Below are 17920 nucleotides of genomic sequence, written 5' to 3'. Positions count from 1 at the left end.
AAAAATTACCGTTTGGAATCCCGTGCGACGATCCTCCCGGACGTCGTGTAGCGCCGCGCGGTCACGCGCGCGCGCAGGCCGGACACGAGACGGACACGACCCCTGAGGACGCGAAAAACACCCCCCCTTCCACTCCCCCCCTTAGGGGCTTATTATGTTATTAGGTGTATTATTACTACGAATACTACTACGGTATGGGACACTGCGAATGCGGTCACCGGGCGCTTACCTGCTGTTTCGGCCGCCTCCTTGCGCTGGAACATTTATAATAGGCAGCAGCAGCAGCAGAAGAAGAAAAACAAACCGAAACCGTCGGCGGACGGGATTGACGACGACAGAAACTCTCAAACACGAGAATTTTTACGCGAGATACGTAGAGTTTTCGACACACGGCACGGCGAGGTGTATTATTTCTCAGCTGCGGATCGCGGTGCACACCATGTTTTTACGACCGTAGAGTGGCTGCTGCAGCGGTTTTTGATTTTTAATTTGTCGTTTGCCCGCAGAGTAGTATGTCCACACCGCCGTAGAAGCTAAACCATGTGCACGCACGCCAAATTCCACTGAGTAGCCTTATATGACTAGACAGTAGACGACGGCGGCGGTGGCACGAACGTACACACACACACACGGACGCACACGCACTCACCACATACGCGCGCGCGCTCGCTCACACACACGCACACGACCACTATCACGGGAGTCCAAACGTCCAAACGTAGCTATATATAATATTGTTATGTGTGTCGCTATTAAACCGCGCCGGACGGGAGACTCGTCCAGTTTCGTCGGCACTCGACCTCTCTTTGCCCGTTTGCCAGTCGGCGACCCGACGACTGCAGCCTGCTGGGGTACTTACAGATCCACCGTACGCCCGGAAAACGCGGTGTGGTGTTATAGCCGTCGTGGTCCGCGCGCGACTCTGCTGCTGTCCGCCGGGAGTCGTCGGTCCCGAGAAACGCGTGCGTGGGAAAATCGGGCGGACGAAGGACGCACACACCGCCGCCGAACGGTGAAAAACCCGGACGGGACCGCGACGAGAAAAACAACAACAACAACAACAACAACCGGACGGCGAGTGTGCAACGTATTTCAGTGGGATATCATTCGTGCGCGTTTGCGATAGAAAATTATTATAGCCTTGCAAAATGGACGACAACACGAACACATGCCTTACAGTCCACGGCGGCCATGGAAGACAAAAATTCCGACGGTGGCGACATCTGTGCGTCTGTTCCCGTTCGGCGAAGAGCCGTGTAGTAAGTACAAGACGTAGACAGTGTGGAGAGGTTGTATACGCGGCGGCGGCCTCCCCTATCACCTATCACGACTCTCCTTATCAGACAATAACAATATGATTATGATGGTATCACGTTATCACCACTCTCGATCGCCATTTCGCCGCCAGAACGGCTCGCACAGTCGCGCCACACCGTGAACCACGGGGTGCCTCCGACCGGAAGAACCTTACTATTATTGCACATATTTTGCACTACAACAGTTGTTTTAGATTACAGCAGTCAGTATTGTGATAAAAAAAAACTACGTGGTACGATCGCAATGGTCCAGATATGCTTCAAGTCTGCGCACACTTCACGTGTTATCTTACCGTCGTAGAACTATTATTACTATATGTTTAGCTACGTGACGTGCCTACCCATAGATATATAGAACAAATGGTTGTTCTATATGTCTATGTGCCTACCGGAGGATCTGACCGTCAAAAAGTACCGATCACACCTTGTTGTTTATATCACGACCAGTGTAGTGTAGGCAGCCGATGAGTGGCCGCACGCGGAAAGGCGTTATTACTTATTATTAGGCACGGCCGCCGCCGTATTGATTTCACACGGTCGTCTCGATCTATACCCACGACCCAACAGCCAACACATGTGTAGGACTCAAAAGCCCGGATTTGTGTGCACACAAAAATGAAATTAAAATGAATACGCATTTATGCTTGGGAAAAACATTGAAATATGCCCTCGACCCTTGTCAAAAATATTACACTCTGTTTCTTTGATAAATATTATAAAAACTGAACAGAAAAATTGAAAATATATACATTTATACTAGTTAAGGCACTCTTTTTTTAAAAACATCCAGTCAAATTGTTGACTAATACTATTTTGCCGTGATACTACTTACTATATAGACAGTAGACACTAGACACAATCTGATAAGACTTAAAACTATAAAAAAATACGACGCGGCGTAGGTGCCGTGTATCAGTTGCGGCTTTTTAAGTTCTCTCTAGTTGGTGTGAAATGAAGCTGTTACAAAAAAGAATGAGCAATACAACATTTTTCAAATATGCTGTTATTCCTAAAATATACTTAAATAAGATGCAGTATAATTGTATAAACTTTTTTCTCTGCATTCTCTGCTAAACAAATCATTTTACACTCAAACAAATTAAGAAAATGCACACAAATCCCACACTTGAGTGATGATAATATAATGATAAATTTATAACACTCATCCTATGATGAGAGACAACAAAGGCCCCTTTTGCTTGAAGCGTTTGTTCCCCCTCAAAATTGTCCACTTTACTTTTATTGTATTGTATTCATTACTTCATTAGATAGGTAATTACTAATTTAAATTTTAAGTTATGTTTAACACACTCATTAAGTGGGATAACCTAAGAATTTTATAAAAAATAAACATAATATAATATGTAAATCATAGGCGTGCACTGTGCGTAGACTGGCAGGGTCGCAGGGTGCAAAATACAAAAAATAGGCTCTTCAACAAAAAAATTAGTAATACTACAATAAAATGTATAATGCCATTACAATTTAATAAGTATTAGGAAGTAACTTTTTATAAAAAATATTTATTGATCAAAGTTCAAGTCGCCTTTTTACCAGGACAAACGATTTTAACTCGTCTATAATATAACTTCTTCAATAAAATGTACTTCCATAGCCATTTTTTGGAAACGAAAATTGAAATTTATTAGCATTGAGTTCTTTAGGAAAAATACCGTTCAAGGGAATATAACATATAAATGGGCTTTCTCAGAGTCGCAGGGTATGCAAATGTATACCCAATGCGCTCGCTCATAAATCATGATGTACAATATTGTAAACGCGTTCCGTTTGTAAAGGAGAGGGGTTAGCACGGTTAGATATAAACCCTAGGAAGATAATATTATTATGTTATAATGTTTTCTACAAGTCTTTACTTCCTCTAAACTCTGTGATCGAGTTTTGGATCCTACTTTGCACCCTGACGAAATATGAATTACGATAATAGTGATAGGTTTTACTCCTGTAAGTACCTAAGCGGATATGTATTTTATGAAATGGGTAAAAACTAACAATATATCCCCCGATTTTTCTTCGGTCGATGTCGCTGTCAAGAAACCACTCACTACCTATTTTTCACTGCGGTGTGAGTGTACATTATTCGTTTTTTTCAACATTAATAAAAGTACCTCATGATCATGCGGGTGGCCATGGTAACTTACACCTATACCTGCCTATATAAGTGTAATATATTATATTATTATCCTATGGTCCTAATGTACCTACACCTAATGTTGTATTGTTATTTGTTATGCACCCGAGTAAAAATCCAACCAAATTGTAACCAATTTCCATATTATAATGAGTGTAAATGTGTTCACTCTATTAACATTTAGCCAGCGTTACTTGTTAGTTGTTATAGGATTTCTTTATAATGTAAAACAATTAAACTGCTATAATATTACTTGAGTAGTATTCAGGTTCGTAATCTTGTACTCGCTACCCAATTACTATAAAAAAAACACGGTTATAGTCGCAGCTTATCGTATCATAGTTTTTGTTTCCTACGAGAACGTAGCGTCGCAATATAGTCTCCCACGCATACGTAGGTAATTTGCTATCACATTTTTTAGGGTGAAAGTTTTCCTCGAGATTATTTTTCTAAAACATTGTGTTCGACCGGAATTTTTTGAATCAAATAATTTACGCGTTCGATAATATCGATATTATTTTTTAGCTCGATATTACGTTCACTTCGAAAGTATATTATAGCAGCGGTGCAGCAATGAATCATTATCAAACTTTTACATTTTCACAAACCACAAATGAAATATTTAAAATGATAAATGCCACACGAAACAAATATATTTTTATTTGCAAGATAATTTTTATTTTCTGTATGATTTATATTTTATTATTAATTATTTCCCAAATAAAAGTACAATACTTATATTAACATAATACAGAAGTACATATTTTAAGTTATAACACAAAAATCCGTGAACAAAACAACAAATTTGAAATAAGGATAAAATCATATTCATTGTTTTTTAAAAATTATATTTACCTTTATTCTTATTTCCGTTTTCCGCATTTTTTTTTTTATTTGGTTCATCGTCAGACTTTGATAGATTTGCAGTCATTGACTTATACTTGAATTCGTGTGCTTCAGGATTTAATGTTCCACTAGAATTACTAGGAGAAGTTATCACCTAAAATAGTAACAGTTTAATATATTGAATTAATTATTTTAATATTATATACTCAAGATTCAAGAGTCTAATATTATAAGTATAATAACAGCGTATTATGATTTATAAGTTTTTCCTTAATTCTTTACGAATGCGGAGTGTGTATACCTGTATCGGCTGTATCTCTAAAATATTCATGTACCTACATCTAATGTATATTACATATTTATACCATTGATTATGAATACTTATCATGTAAATATAATATATACTTATACATTATACATAATTTATAATATTCTAATTATTTAATATGAGTAGGTATAACGTAATTGTATTATATATATAAAATATAAGATAAATCGCGTGTAGGTATATATAAAAATATAATAATATTAATTCCAAGTACCTACTAAAGTACCTACGGGCTAAAACATATTTTAATAATTTACTTTGAGAGAGTTCAAGAGTTGTATCTAGATTGTAATATCTTTTTTATTATTATAAATCTTATTGGAATTTCCAGAAACGTAAATCACAGTTTTCACAATCACATCTTATTATTATTATAAATGTATTAGCTAATCAAATACACGTTTATAATTATTAATTACGTAAAATTGTTCATATCTATTGATAGACGTCCTGTAATAGTCGTCCGTATATGACAAAAAACTAAAGTATACACTATACACGCATTAAAAAGTATGCTATGTACTAAGTATTATATCACTAGGGAGGGTCAATTCCCTCAAATAACTCCATACAACTACACAGACGATCAAATGCGTTATTCAACGAGTATAATGCAACGTATAGTATAACGAGTAATTATTTAGATTATTAATCAATTTCATTTAACTACAATTACTCGACGTACTATTAATTATTACAGTCATAACCTACTTTAGATAATGAACCACTCTAAGAATAAATTATTGATGTAAGTAAATTATATTAGGCTTATTATATTAATGATTTTGGACAGAAAATGTCTGTAAGTTGATAATTAAAAAAAAACAACTATGAACTAACATTTATATTATTATAATATTATGGCATTGTAGAATTTAGCGTGACAAAGGCTACAACGTTGGTGCATAATGTAGGTACTGCATGAAATAAGTTATGATAATTTAACATGATATTCCGTTCTTTTGAAATATTTCAAAACCACTATATTTTCAGGGAGTTATTAAAAGTGTATAGTTCCAACAACACATGTTCGACGTTTTACGTTAGATAAATAAAATCAAACCTATATTAATATAAATCAATTATTTGTTTTAATTTCTATCGAAGCGTACATTATGCAATATGACAAAGGTAGGATACCAACTATAAAAGTTACGCACTTCACCATAATGTGGTTAAATGGAGAACATTATTTGTTTTTATTTTATTAAACAACAAAAAACTGTAACTATAGAAATATTTAATACTTCGAAAATATGAAATTTAATTCAGTGCTATAATGCTGTATGACGTGCATTGTACAATATTGTCCCACTACTCCATGTTGGCACAATTCAACAATTATGCGCACAACAAACCAGTTTTCTGGGCATATACGTTTTATTGAATAATGACGGATTTCCTCAATAGTCTTTTGTATGCATACAAAAGTATGTCGGTTTAGATTTTATTTCAGTGCGTACCAGCTATCATTTGATTTGTATAATAACATACGCATATACCTACCTAAAGTTCGTGAATCGGAACAGCTTAATGACGAAATGAAAAATATTCATCATAATTCATATTATTTATTGTTAAATAATCTCAAGGTTTTATACGTAGGCATGACGCTATATAGTATTCCACACATTTTAATATAATTATTAGTTTTTTAGACTACGCTTTCGTGTACCTATAGTGTGATAGTATCGACTATAGAGTCATTTGTGTATACATTAACTTGTGTATAATGTATTGAGTACATATTATATATATATATGTATTGTATGTATACTCACAAGAAGCTGCGCCGGTCAACGATATTTGCTGAATTTTGATATTATAGACTATAATAGTATTTAATTACCCACTTGGAATATTCCGTTTATTTCCACACGACAATAAATAACAAATGCAAATTTACTATACGTACCTATCGTGACAACTGTCTGTTGTATGTACATGTTAATTCGTCCGACTAGGTTTAGTGCGTCGCCAAGAGCATATTACAGTTAAACCAATAAATAGAGAGAAAAACCTGTTTGAACAGTTGTTAAAATACCTTGAAATCGTTTAAACAATAGACTTTTGAAATTTGACACAAACAAGTTTATTTTTATATTTACTAGAAATTATTATTATAATCGGAGCACATTAAATTAAGATTTTATTTGAAAATTAATATCAGATAATTTGCCTCAGGAATTCTCAACCCCTCACATATATATATTGTCAATATGTTGGCATAACAATTAAAAATTGACAATATTTTATTTTATTGACTCAGTACTTACCTATAACACAAAAAGTAAACAGAAGTGTAACTAAAAAATCAAATAATCTCCGACAAATTAAATTAAAATTGAAAACATTGCAGTAAATGTTTGTTAATTGTTATGATAAATTATCAGAAAAAAATATATTTTACATAGAATCGTATAATTAAAAACCGAATAAGTCACTCTGCTGTATAGTTGTAGGTGCGGACTAAAGAGTGTACACCTCGTCATTTATTGAGTAGGTCGCTGTAATGGTTGTGTTGAATTTTAATTCAATGATAAATCATAAACATAGGTTCAAAAAACGATTCTGAGCGGAGACGGTCTATATTCGCTTAGGTTACTCAAGATATTTTACTATAGTACTATACATGACACATATTATATTTTTATTACATTTAGTAATTTATTTTTCATTACCTATTACCTAGTAATACGGTAGGAATAACTGTGGTGGAATATAAGTTATAGGTACGATTTAAATAGTAATTGAGATGAGCTACAGTCATCTATATTAAATAAAATGAATAGGTTGTGTCTTTGTAGATTTAGTAGGTATCAGGTGTCTTATAAAACAAAATGATAACTATGCGAAGCTTTATGTTGTACAACATTTATTAAATAATAATTAGATTTCGATATCTCATATTATTAGGTTTGTGACGATAAACTTATTATATTATTATGTAAATACTATACTATTTACACGTGACTAAGTGACTTGTGACTACGAAAGGTGGAAGGCGAAACTACATGTCTACATATTAATTATATCTATTTTTTATAGTACCTATATACATTCTACATATTTGACGTGTGTATTATATAATATATTATGGAAAACGTCTACCACGACCAACGAAAAAACACTTAAAACCATTGATAGCCTTCTAGGGTCCAAGATAGAGCTGATAATTAATACAAAACTACAACAACTTCAGTATTATATTTATACATAATACATTTAAATACCCATGTATACACGTGTATATATATATAGTATTATAGTAAAATAAGTAGTGCCGGTGTGAACGTGTGATATTAATTGGGGCCGATTAAAAATAAATTTGAACACAAATATCACATACCTATACGGTTCATCATAGAATATTAAAATAGCTAGGTCATTCTCATAGATACCTATAATACCGGTTCACTGTTGAATCGTTGTACAAATCAGAATATTACTTCATTATAATATTAACGTAATGAAGTCGTATACAAAGACGGTATACTACATGCACTGAAGGTGTATGGGTCAAATTCCTCCACGGTATTTTTTTTATAACACATTTTATGAGGTATATTAATTTATAAAAAGCTTAAAAATAGGTATAATGTTGTAGTTCTACTCATAAAAAATGTTATTATTTAATTAAAATATTTTATAAATAAGCAATATACGAGTTTTATATATTAGGTAGGTACCTACAACAACAACTTATTAAATTATATAGTATAATAATATAGACCACACAAGTTTCCACTCGGTGAGGCTCAGTAATCATTTTGATATCAAATAAATAAATTATTAGATAATAATAGAATATAATAGACACTAGACAGGCACACAAGTCACAAGATATGAACAAAACACCGATCTCACCATCACTGGTTAATCCAGATCTACACGATGATTGTAAACGCACTATTCATATCACTGCTGAATAATAATAATAACAGATGAATTAACGAATTGGAAAAAAAAATAATTGAGTATTAAAATTATTTAGTTATTTTAGCATAACATTTTGAAATATTCATAAGTAAGATACAAGGTTTTATTCTATCTGTTATAGGTAATTTATGTAACTATAATAATAATTGTTTAGCTATATTGACTATTTGTTAAAAGCTAATAAAACAAAACTTCATAAACATAACCGAGGCGTAGTTAGGCCTTCAATTAGGGAGGCTTGAGTTTCGATTAAAATTATGTCATATAAATATAATAAAAATAAAATATACAGTCATGACAATTTTTTTTCTCTGGGGAGTTATACATATCTTATAAAACGCCTATTATTAATTGTACACAGGTTTGGTTTTTTCCACTGATCCCTCTCCCTCTCCCTCTCCGATCTCACTAAAGTTTAATTAAGTCGTATAGTGTTACTATAATAATCACAATACTTATGTCAATATGTTTATCGTGTGTCTAAGTATAGTATGGAATACTTATTCGAACAAAATATTGGGACGCACAAAAAATTAATAGTAAAATAGCTGTCTATATTTACGTGCGCGACGAAGCCAAGGCACTTTCACTAAAATGGGGCGTCAGAGGTTTATAAAAATTATAACTGCTTTGCAGTAATACAGTGATAAACATACACTACGTCACACACTCACACGAGTATACACGACACACATACACAAATATGTCGTGCTCTATCGTCGGATTGTCCAGATCTCTTCCCCTCATCGTATACAGGTACCGTACCCCTACCTAACTAGATACTATATTATATACTATTAAATAGGTAGTTATATTACAGATCCTCAAATCGTTATCACAACACCATTACTGTACTCAACTACTGGGTATATCATACACATTAATACATTATATATATGTATATATAATATATGTGTATTATGTATACATAATATACTAGGGGGGTCCCCCCCTCCCCGGTCTCCGCCGATCAAATCGAAATATATCCCGAGGCACCTGTTGATATTTTGCTGAATGATTTACACGGAGTGTGTGCACCATAGGTATATATTGTTGTGTACGTTCTTTTTGACGACGGACGATGTTTTCACGAATTCAAAGTTTATTATATTTTACTCGTTTAAAACGATTTCGAAGGTCAAGGACCGCGACGGCGGACATCCTCTTCACTCCCTCTTTGCCCGTAAAATAAGTGCGCTTTTACGCGCACTATACACTACACATTACTTTTCCCCCTTCGAATTAATTATTATTGTTAAACTTATCGTCAGACTGCGCCACTGTCTAAAGTCCGTTTTTACAATCACACGCACACACACGTCACATTATACACTTCAGAAATATATTTAGTTAGGTAATCATAATATGTATTTGATTTTTATGTAATTTAGTTAAGTGTGAGTATGTGACTCACTCGATAGTCTCGGTGGTCTGGACTACCTACTGCACGAAGAAAAACGACAAATTTTGTATGTATACATCGTAATCCATATATTGACATATTGTTTACAGAGCGCGCAAGTGTATGTTTTATTTTTCTGGTCATGATACAGTGTTAAGTAACTACAGTCGCCAAACGAAAAAAACATGGTTATCCGACGACGAACAGGTTGGCAAAAAACGTGGATTTTCCCAAAAGTTACTTAAAATATGATCTATCGTCGCCGGTAGTTGATACCGTGCGTATCATGATGTCTATATAGGGATCACTAAAAACTAAAATTATAATAATTATATTATATTAAACTATAAGAGAATGTCAGCGCACCGATTGTTTTCTCTCTCCGACCAATGCGCGACATGGAAAATTTGCGTTCAAGGTTCTACAGAATCAATCTTGTATTGTTACTTTTAGTATTAAAGTGAATATTGACCTATTATCAAACTTAAAGTTAAGAACATTATATGTGTTTGCTTTTTCACGATATTTCAATATTATTTCCGCCAAATATATATGAAAATTTTTAAATTGTAATATTTTATGTACTACAACTTCTGTAAACACTGAAACACCGTATAAAAGCTAACTTACTAACATAGATAATATTCCTGACTTTAAGTTTTATAATAGCTCAATTCACTCTAATATTAAAGCTAACAATACAAGGTTGGTTCTGCTTTATTCGCAAATTTGTTATGTTGCGTGTGGGGATCGGCGCAAATACGGAGTACTTTAGAGGCTAAGCCCCAGAAAATGTCATCAGCCCACCCAAACATTTCCTAATTTTTTTCTTAAGCTTATTCAATATTATTATAGTAGGGCTTCAGGCCTTCAGCCGACAGCCACCCCCTCAAAAAAAAAATCTCAAACGATATTTGCGACTATGCACGACGCGAGAGAGGTGAAACCAAGAAGTGCCGTAGTGTACTAGTGTGCCAACTCCTCAAGAATCTTGAGTCAAGATGACCACAATACCATATTATAATTTCTATCTGATATGTTTTCTTGCATCATTATAAGTCATAACCCATAATATTGTGTAACTTAACTTAATCAATAGGTACATTTAAATCACAATAGGTATAGGTACCTATATGATATAGGTTAGGTTTTGTTATATTCATTTAAGAATTGAAACACATTTGCAAGCATTATATCACAAAAATCAACAAAACGTTATCATTTTAAGATAAAATAATCATAACAATAATAAATAAAAGAAACATATCTAAAAGATTACCTATTTTGAAGTTATTAATTTATATGTATAATACAATCATAATACAATTTTCTGTCGCAAAAATATAAAATATATACTACTCGTGTAAAATAAATACTACTGTTATCTGCAATTTTGAAAATGTTATAGCTAAGTCTAACATATTGTTTCTACAAAAAGAAAACACTTTATCAAAAGTGTGTACCTACCATATTATTATAATATCAATTATAACATATTTTCGTATACATAAATACTCATACATAGGTATATAATAATATTTATGCAACAATAACTATACTTAGTAAATTGACATAATTTTATTGTTTATTACTTATTAGTATTATTACCAAAGTCTAAGACGATAAACCAAGAAAACCGATAACGTGAGACGTTTATCGATTAGTTTCAAAAGCGTATTCTGTAATACAATAAGGCACATATACATAATAAGTAATAATACATCGTTACATCGAAGTATCGAACTAAGCTTTGTCTTCGGTGTTCAATAAATGCAAATAGTGTATCGAAACGAAAACGTATTAAAAATTGTAAGCAATTCTCAAATATGTTACATAATAATGTAAATTAAATAAGTGTGAGTTATATATAGGTACACAGTATACACATATTACATTTACATACCTATTATATTATTTATATATATATAAATATATAATAAAGGTAGGTATTGTGGTATCACCCGTATTAGACAATACGCGGTTATTATAATTCATGTAAAAACAATTTAAATGTGTATTGTGTATAATCATTTCTATTTCATTATTCAATTATAATTAATTATTAAAAAAACCAGTTATTATCAAGCGGAGAGGATAAGACTTTTTACGTACTATTGAACCAGACCCAGTTTTCGACCCATAAAATCATGACTTAACCATAGACATATTAATAAATTATTTATTAATACTCTTAAAACTTCACTGTCTACTATATAGATACAATAATATTATATTATTCATCAATTATTTCAATTAAAAAAAAATTGTTTTATTATTCCTTATATCACCTATACTGGCTATAGGTATTAACTATATTAAGACAGATAATATATACATATATTTATCGGAAACTATACATAATTTATTCAAATCGCACATGGGCTATAGAAAATAACCAGTAATAAAAAAACACGGTGACTTCAACGACGCGCCGATGCAGTATTTAATTCACGTACCTATATAGGCTATAGGTATAATTAGTGTTTTAACTTTGTCCATATAATATTATTATTCGAAAGATATCACACAATCTATAGAACGCAAAAGTGCACAAAAAGCATAAGTGATAAGAGTAATGTTTACTTTAATAGTTATCTACATATATTATTAAGAAAAAAATCACTCATAAGCTACGCTTTTCAGGAGTGTATAATAACTTATAAGTAAAATTTTGAAAATTAAGTTATCAATCTTTAGTCATAACTCATAATTAATAAAACCATCGTTAATAATCTTACATATAGGTACCTAAAACCTATATTTAATAGTTACTCAGACTTACTCTTATATTTTTACAAAGATAAATTATTATATTAGTATATATCATACAGAGTGTTCAAAAAGTTTGGAAACAGCTATTATACAAATTATTATAGGACTGATAAACGATAATAATATTATGATATAATTAATGTGATGAGTAAATATTTTACCTAATAAATGTGCATGTTATTGCTATAATATCATGTAGTTATCAAAATATGCAAACAATAATTAAAACGTTTCCAAATTTTTTGAACACCAATCACCATTGTATTTGTATATATTCTTTTTAATCAATTAAATGGTTTGATTGCAGTAGCTGATCCAGAAGTGATCCAAGGGAGATGGAAGGATGAAATTATGAAGCTACAAATATTTTTAATGCAATAATGGACTAGCCACCATAAAAATAAATAAATAATAATTCCATATTCAATATTGATAATTTTATCAATAATGCATTATATCTTTTAATATTTTTTTTATAATATTTATACTCAATACCTACTATATCGTCTATATCTACTATATATCTAGTATACTAACTCTCAAGAGGATTCGACCCCGACCGTATTTTATTTTCATACCAAAATAAACCTGTCTTATGCTAATTGTACATTTGTAGGTACTCACTTTATTGGTAATACTTTCAAAACTTCATAAAACATACTTGAATTCGTCACAAAGTGTAAACGACTTTTCCCTTTATTTGAATTTGAAGTCTTAAACTTCAACATTTTAGAATGTTGTATATTATTAAGAGTTTTAAAATATTAATAATACTCAGTCACACCACACACACATTATAATATAATATTATTAACTTTAAAAGTATTATCATTTACTACGCACACATTCACACGATATACACACGCAAACGCAGAAAATTACCTGTATTTAACTCCTTTAAAATTGTATCAAATCCCCTTAAAATTGAATATTATGAATATTTAGTGTCTTGGATAAAAAAAAAATGTTTTTTGTTTAAAGATTACAACATAAAATATATTTTTCTTCGGTCCAAGCCCCAAGGGGAACAGGGTGAATGGATGACTACCTCATCTCGCCACCCCACCTTATCCGCCACCGGTTATAAATAAATAAATGATTATAATAATATACCTACCCAACAACAAATAATTACAATACTAATGCCCGATAGGTATATACACTCTAAATAAAATATTTAAAAATGGTTTGGATAGCTTATAGTAATATTATACCGATCTCTAAGACGCGGTCGGAAGCATGCAATGATTGATATAATATTATATGAATACACATTTTGGTATATCGCGGTCAATTTCATTGCTTTTCATCCGTGACTACCATTATTTATAAGTGATTTATTTTACTTTTCTTTGTGCGTGCGACATCATGAACATTAATATCTCAAGATTCTACTGCGCATTCTAAGGCGTAGCCGCACGTAAACATATGTTTGCTTCGCATTTACGTTTTAAACTCGTACAGATTAATCTAAAATATATTGATGTCATCTTTGTGCAGTCACAGAATTATGATTTGCAGCTAATATAATATAGGTACACGTTGCAAGTATAACGATTAACGAATATATTAATAATATTGTATTAGATACTGAAAGGTTATTCGGTAATGCGACTGCAGTCTATATATGTGATATCATAGTATAATACGAGACTTGTATCAACGATAAAAAATGAAAAATACAGCTGGTAACGTCAATAATATTTTTAAAAAACTAGTTATAACGTTATTACCTGCCGTATATAAATTCTGTTCGGCGCAACGTCGACTGTAAAATGAATCAGTCCGAGACGTAAAGCCGTAGGTTCACGTCATAATCAACGATAAAACTTCCGTATGGAAATGCAATTTTCCGCGACAAACAATAAAATTATGCGGTTAATAAGTGGCGATTATAATATAGGTATACCTATACGGACTACGGTGCATTGACTATATAAGGTTTGAGTATATACCTATAAATATATAGATGAAACGAGCAGTGACAATGCGGGTATAATAATATATGTATTGAGAGCCATATAAAACCTATGTGTTTATACAATATTGCAATAAATATATAATAATATAATATGGGCGGGCGGACGGCACCGCAACGCGACAACTCGCGGTTTAACCGCACCCCTATATGCAAAACTTGTTGAACAATTTCGAACAAAGTTTCCACGGAAAAATGAAAATATTATAATGTGTGATTTTATAGGTATTATGAAATCATCCGACAAAACAATGTGTTTTGTATCTGTTCGCGCTCAATATTATAATAATATCGGTCTAAAATAATAGTTTCTGCAGGAACGTGAAGTCTACGACCAATGTGCAGTACCTACCCATAAAACGTATAATTTATATTTATTACACGTATTTAATGCGTATTATTTATTTTCAATTTAAACAATTTGTTCACACTACCTAGATCAGGTCATATAGATATATGACTCCATACATGAACGAAATATATAACGCTATAATACACACACACACATATATAGTTAATATTATATTATATTATATAGGTATATAATATTATGTATAAATATAGTTAAACGTCGAGAAAATTGATTTTCCGGGAGAGCGCTCGGCAACGGACTATATATTATATACTATACGTAAAAGCGGGTGGGAATCGATGGGGAGCGGTTGTGCGGCGGCGGTTCCTCCCGATCGGGTGGCCCGGACGGGGTGCGTCCGTTCTCCCGCCGAGACTTCGGCGCGGCTATACCATATGTTAGCGACGAAACGATTAATATACCATACGACGACAATGGTTTACCGTCAACGCGGTAACCCATACTACAGACACAACGAATTCGTATCCGGTTAAGTGTCTATTTAGTAATTATGTAATATTGAATATTGTACGTTTATAAACGTACCTATACGGTGGTCGATTGATCCGCGACAATCTATATCACGTGGCACGTGCGCGTCCGACGATCGCCGAGACTTATATGTATATATTGTGGTCAAGTCGTCTGCGTGATATATACGCAGTGCTCGAGTTTGGGGGTGGGGGGGAGTATATCTATACCTCTTGTTTTCGTAAAAAATATTTTAGCGTTCCCCTTCCCCTACTATATAATCATATCCGAATTTTCCTAATCGATAAGACATAGTATCATCATTTAAATCTTCGGGTACGCAGTACGCACATGATTTTTTTACATACTTTTGCAGCATCCTCTTCAAACCATTGCCTACCGCGCGATAATACAATATTTGAATATATTATCGTATTGTTATTGCTTATGATGCGAGCTAGGATCGCGGACTGATGGCGTTTATTATACGATCATCCACCACCACCACCACCATCATCATCATCATCATCATAATCATCATGTCTCATCGAGTCCGCTCTCTCGACGGCCGTTCGCGAGCACGGAGAAAGGCGTGCGCCAATATACAGGTTTCTGTCTCCGCGCGCGCGTGTACACGTGAGCGGCGGAGTTTCCTCTCACTTTGGACGTAGCTCGCTCACACTCTCTCCCTCTCTCTCTCTCTCTCTCTCTGATGTCACTCTCGCTATAAAGTCGCGTTCCGGGTTCACCGCGCGGAGTTCCGATGTCGTCCGCGGCACGCACGCGACATCGCTGGGTATACATGTATATATAACGATAGTAATAATGATGTATAGGTATAATATATTGTACTAGGTATATGGTACTCGGCTGTCTATACCGCTCATAACAGGAACAATAAAACGAAGGTATATTATAATGAATGTGTATAATATAATATTATGTAGGTATGCCGTATACGCTTATATCGCTCATGCGTTTCGTCCGCTTACCTTGTGTTGTACGACAAGACGCCGGGGACCGTAAGCCGCATTGGTTCCGCCGCCGCCGCCGCCCAAAGCTGCGGACGACGGTGGCTGATGACGGTCGGCCGGCGCGCCGGTCTTTTCGTCATCGCAGCCGCCGTCCTCGTCGTCGTAACGGTTCCGGTGCTGTCGGTGATTGTTGTTGGGATAGTGCGAATCCTGTTGTCCCCGCTGTAGCTGTTGTTGCTGCTGCTGCTTGTTGAGGCCCTTGGTCCGGAACGTCATGACCACCGGCAGAGTGGAACCGCAGAACCGTCCGCGGACGAGTACCACGGCGCCCGTCGTCCACGCACGGGCCGGAGATCCGACGAGCGAACCGTTTTTTTTATGGGGCGCGGGATGCAAACGCGCACGCACCCACGCACGCGCGCCGAGCCGCTCTCACGTTTAGCCCCGCGAGACGGCTATAATATGGACGTATAATAATATAATAATATGTCGTACTGTGTGTGTGCGGGTTTGTGGGTGTGCACGGAACGAGCGACGAAACACGCGCACTGCACAGATATTTGGTCGTTGCGGAGAACGGAAAGTTTGGAAAACTATATAATTATAGGCACGATACCTACGCGGCAACGGATGATAATGTATAGTACAATACTGTTATATTTCGGGTCGTTACACACGATATGGCGCTGAATATTTACCGGGCGCGTCGACGGTCTGTCGGCCGCGATGTGGCACACCGCTAAATCTGCTGCGAACCACACGGCGCACGGAGATATAACGCCGGACCTGTTGAGCGCGAGAACGGTACGGCTTTGACTCGCCGCCGTCGTCAACCGACACGCTCCCCGTGACCGATCCCTTCCACGTCCGCCGCCGCAGCCGCCGCCGCCGTCGTCGCGTCGCCGCCCGCCGCTCGCTGTCGCCTTTGCCTTTGCCTGTTCCGTGCTAAATTGTTGTGGAAATTGCGTCGCCGCCGCCGAAACTGTTCCACGTACAATATTACCAGAAAACACAATATAAATTGCAACAACAATATTATAAACGACCAAACGTGTGACGGCGTTGTCGTTGATAACGACATAATGCCGCGGCGTCGCCGATCCGTCAATGGAAATTAAATATGCGCCTGCGGAGTCAGACCGTCTGTTTGCACAGCCGTATGGATTTTACGATGTGTACTTTAGAGGCGTCCTGCCAACCCCATCTCGCGACTAGTCTGCCCCGCCGACGTCACTGTATACGACACTTTACAGTGTACGTAATATATTGTAAATGTTGGTGGTTGGAGGTAAAAATGATCGGACCAGATATACTATAAGATCCGACGTGCACCCGCAGTGTTGCTTTCGGTTCGGTGAAAACCCTGCAGCCCTTCAGATTCGCGCGTAGCTAC

The 17920-nt window shown here is 34.8% G+C and overlaps 1 protein-coding gene across 5 annotated transcripts in view; it reads right to left on the bottom strand.

Annotated features, from left to right (window-relative positions):
• Window positions 1-17697, bottom strand: part of LOC132951446 (la-related protein 4) — a 34779-nt gene extending 17082 nt beyond the window's left edge. For 2 of the 5 annotated variants that reach the window (XM_061023257.1, XM_061023258.1), the window contains exons 1-2: window positions 16546-17697; window positions 4321-4465 (exon numbers count right to left, since the gene is read on the bottom strand). In XM_061023257.1, coding sequence (XP_060879240.1) covers window positions 4321-4465; window positions 16546-16803 — 403 coding nt within the window. In that variant the 5' untranslated portion in view covers window positions 16804-17697. Of the gene's footprint in view, window positions 1-229; window positions 1120-4320; window positions 4466-6420; window positions 6547-16545 lie in introns of those variants that run through there. The other 3 variants (XM_061023260.1, XM_061023259.1, XM_061023261.1) reach the window with 3 other exon arrangements.
• Between the last annotated feature and the right edge of the window lie 223 nt (window positions 17698-17920).

The sequence above is a fragment of the Metopolophium dirhodum genome, chromosome 8, assembly GCF_019925205.1.
Source record: "Metopolophium dirhodum isolate CAU chromosome 8, ASM1992520v1, whole genome shotgun sequence".
In the NCBI taxonomy this organism is placed as follows: domain Eukaryota; kingdom Metazoa; phylum Arthropoda; class Insecta; order Hemiptera; family Aphididae; genus Metopolophium; species Metopolophium dirhodum.
The sequence above is the reverse complement of the archived record's forward strand: the minus strand, read 5'-3'. Positions and strand labels throughout refer to the sequence as shown.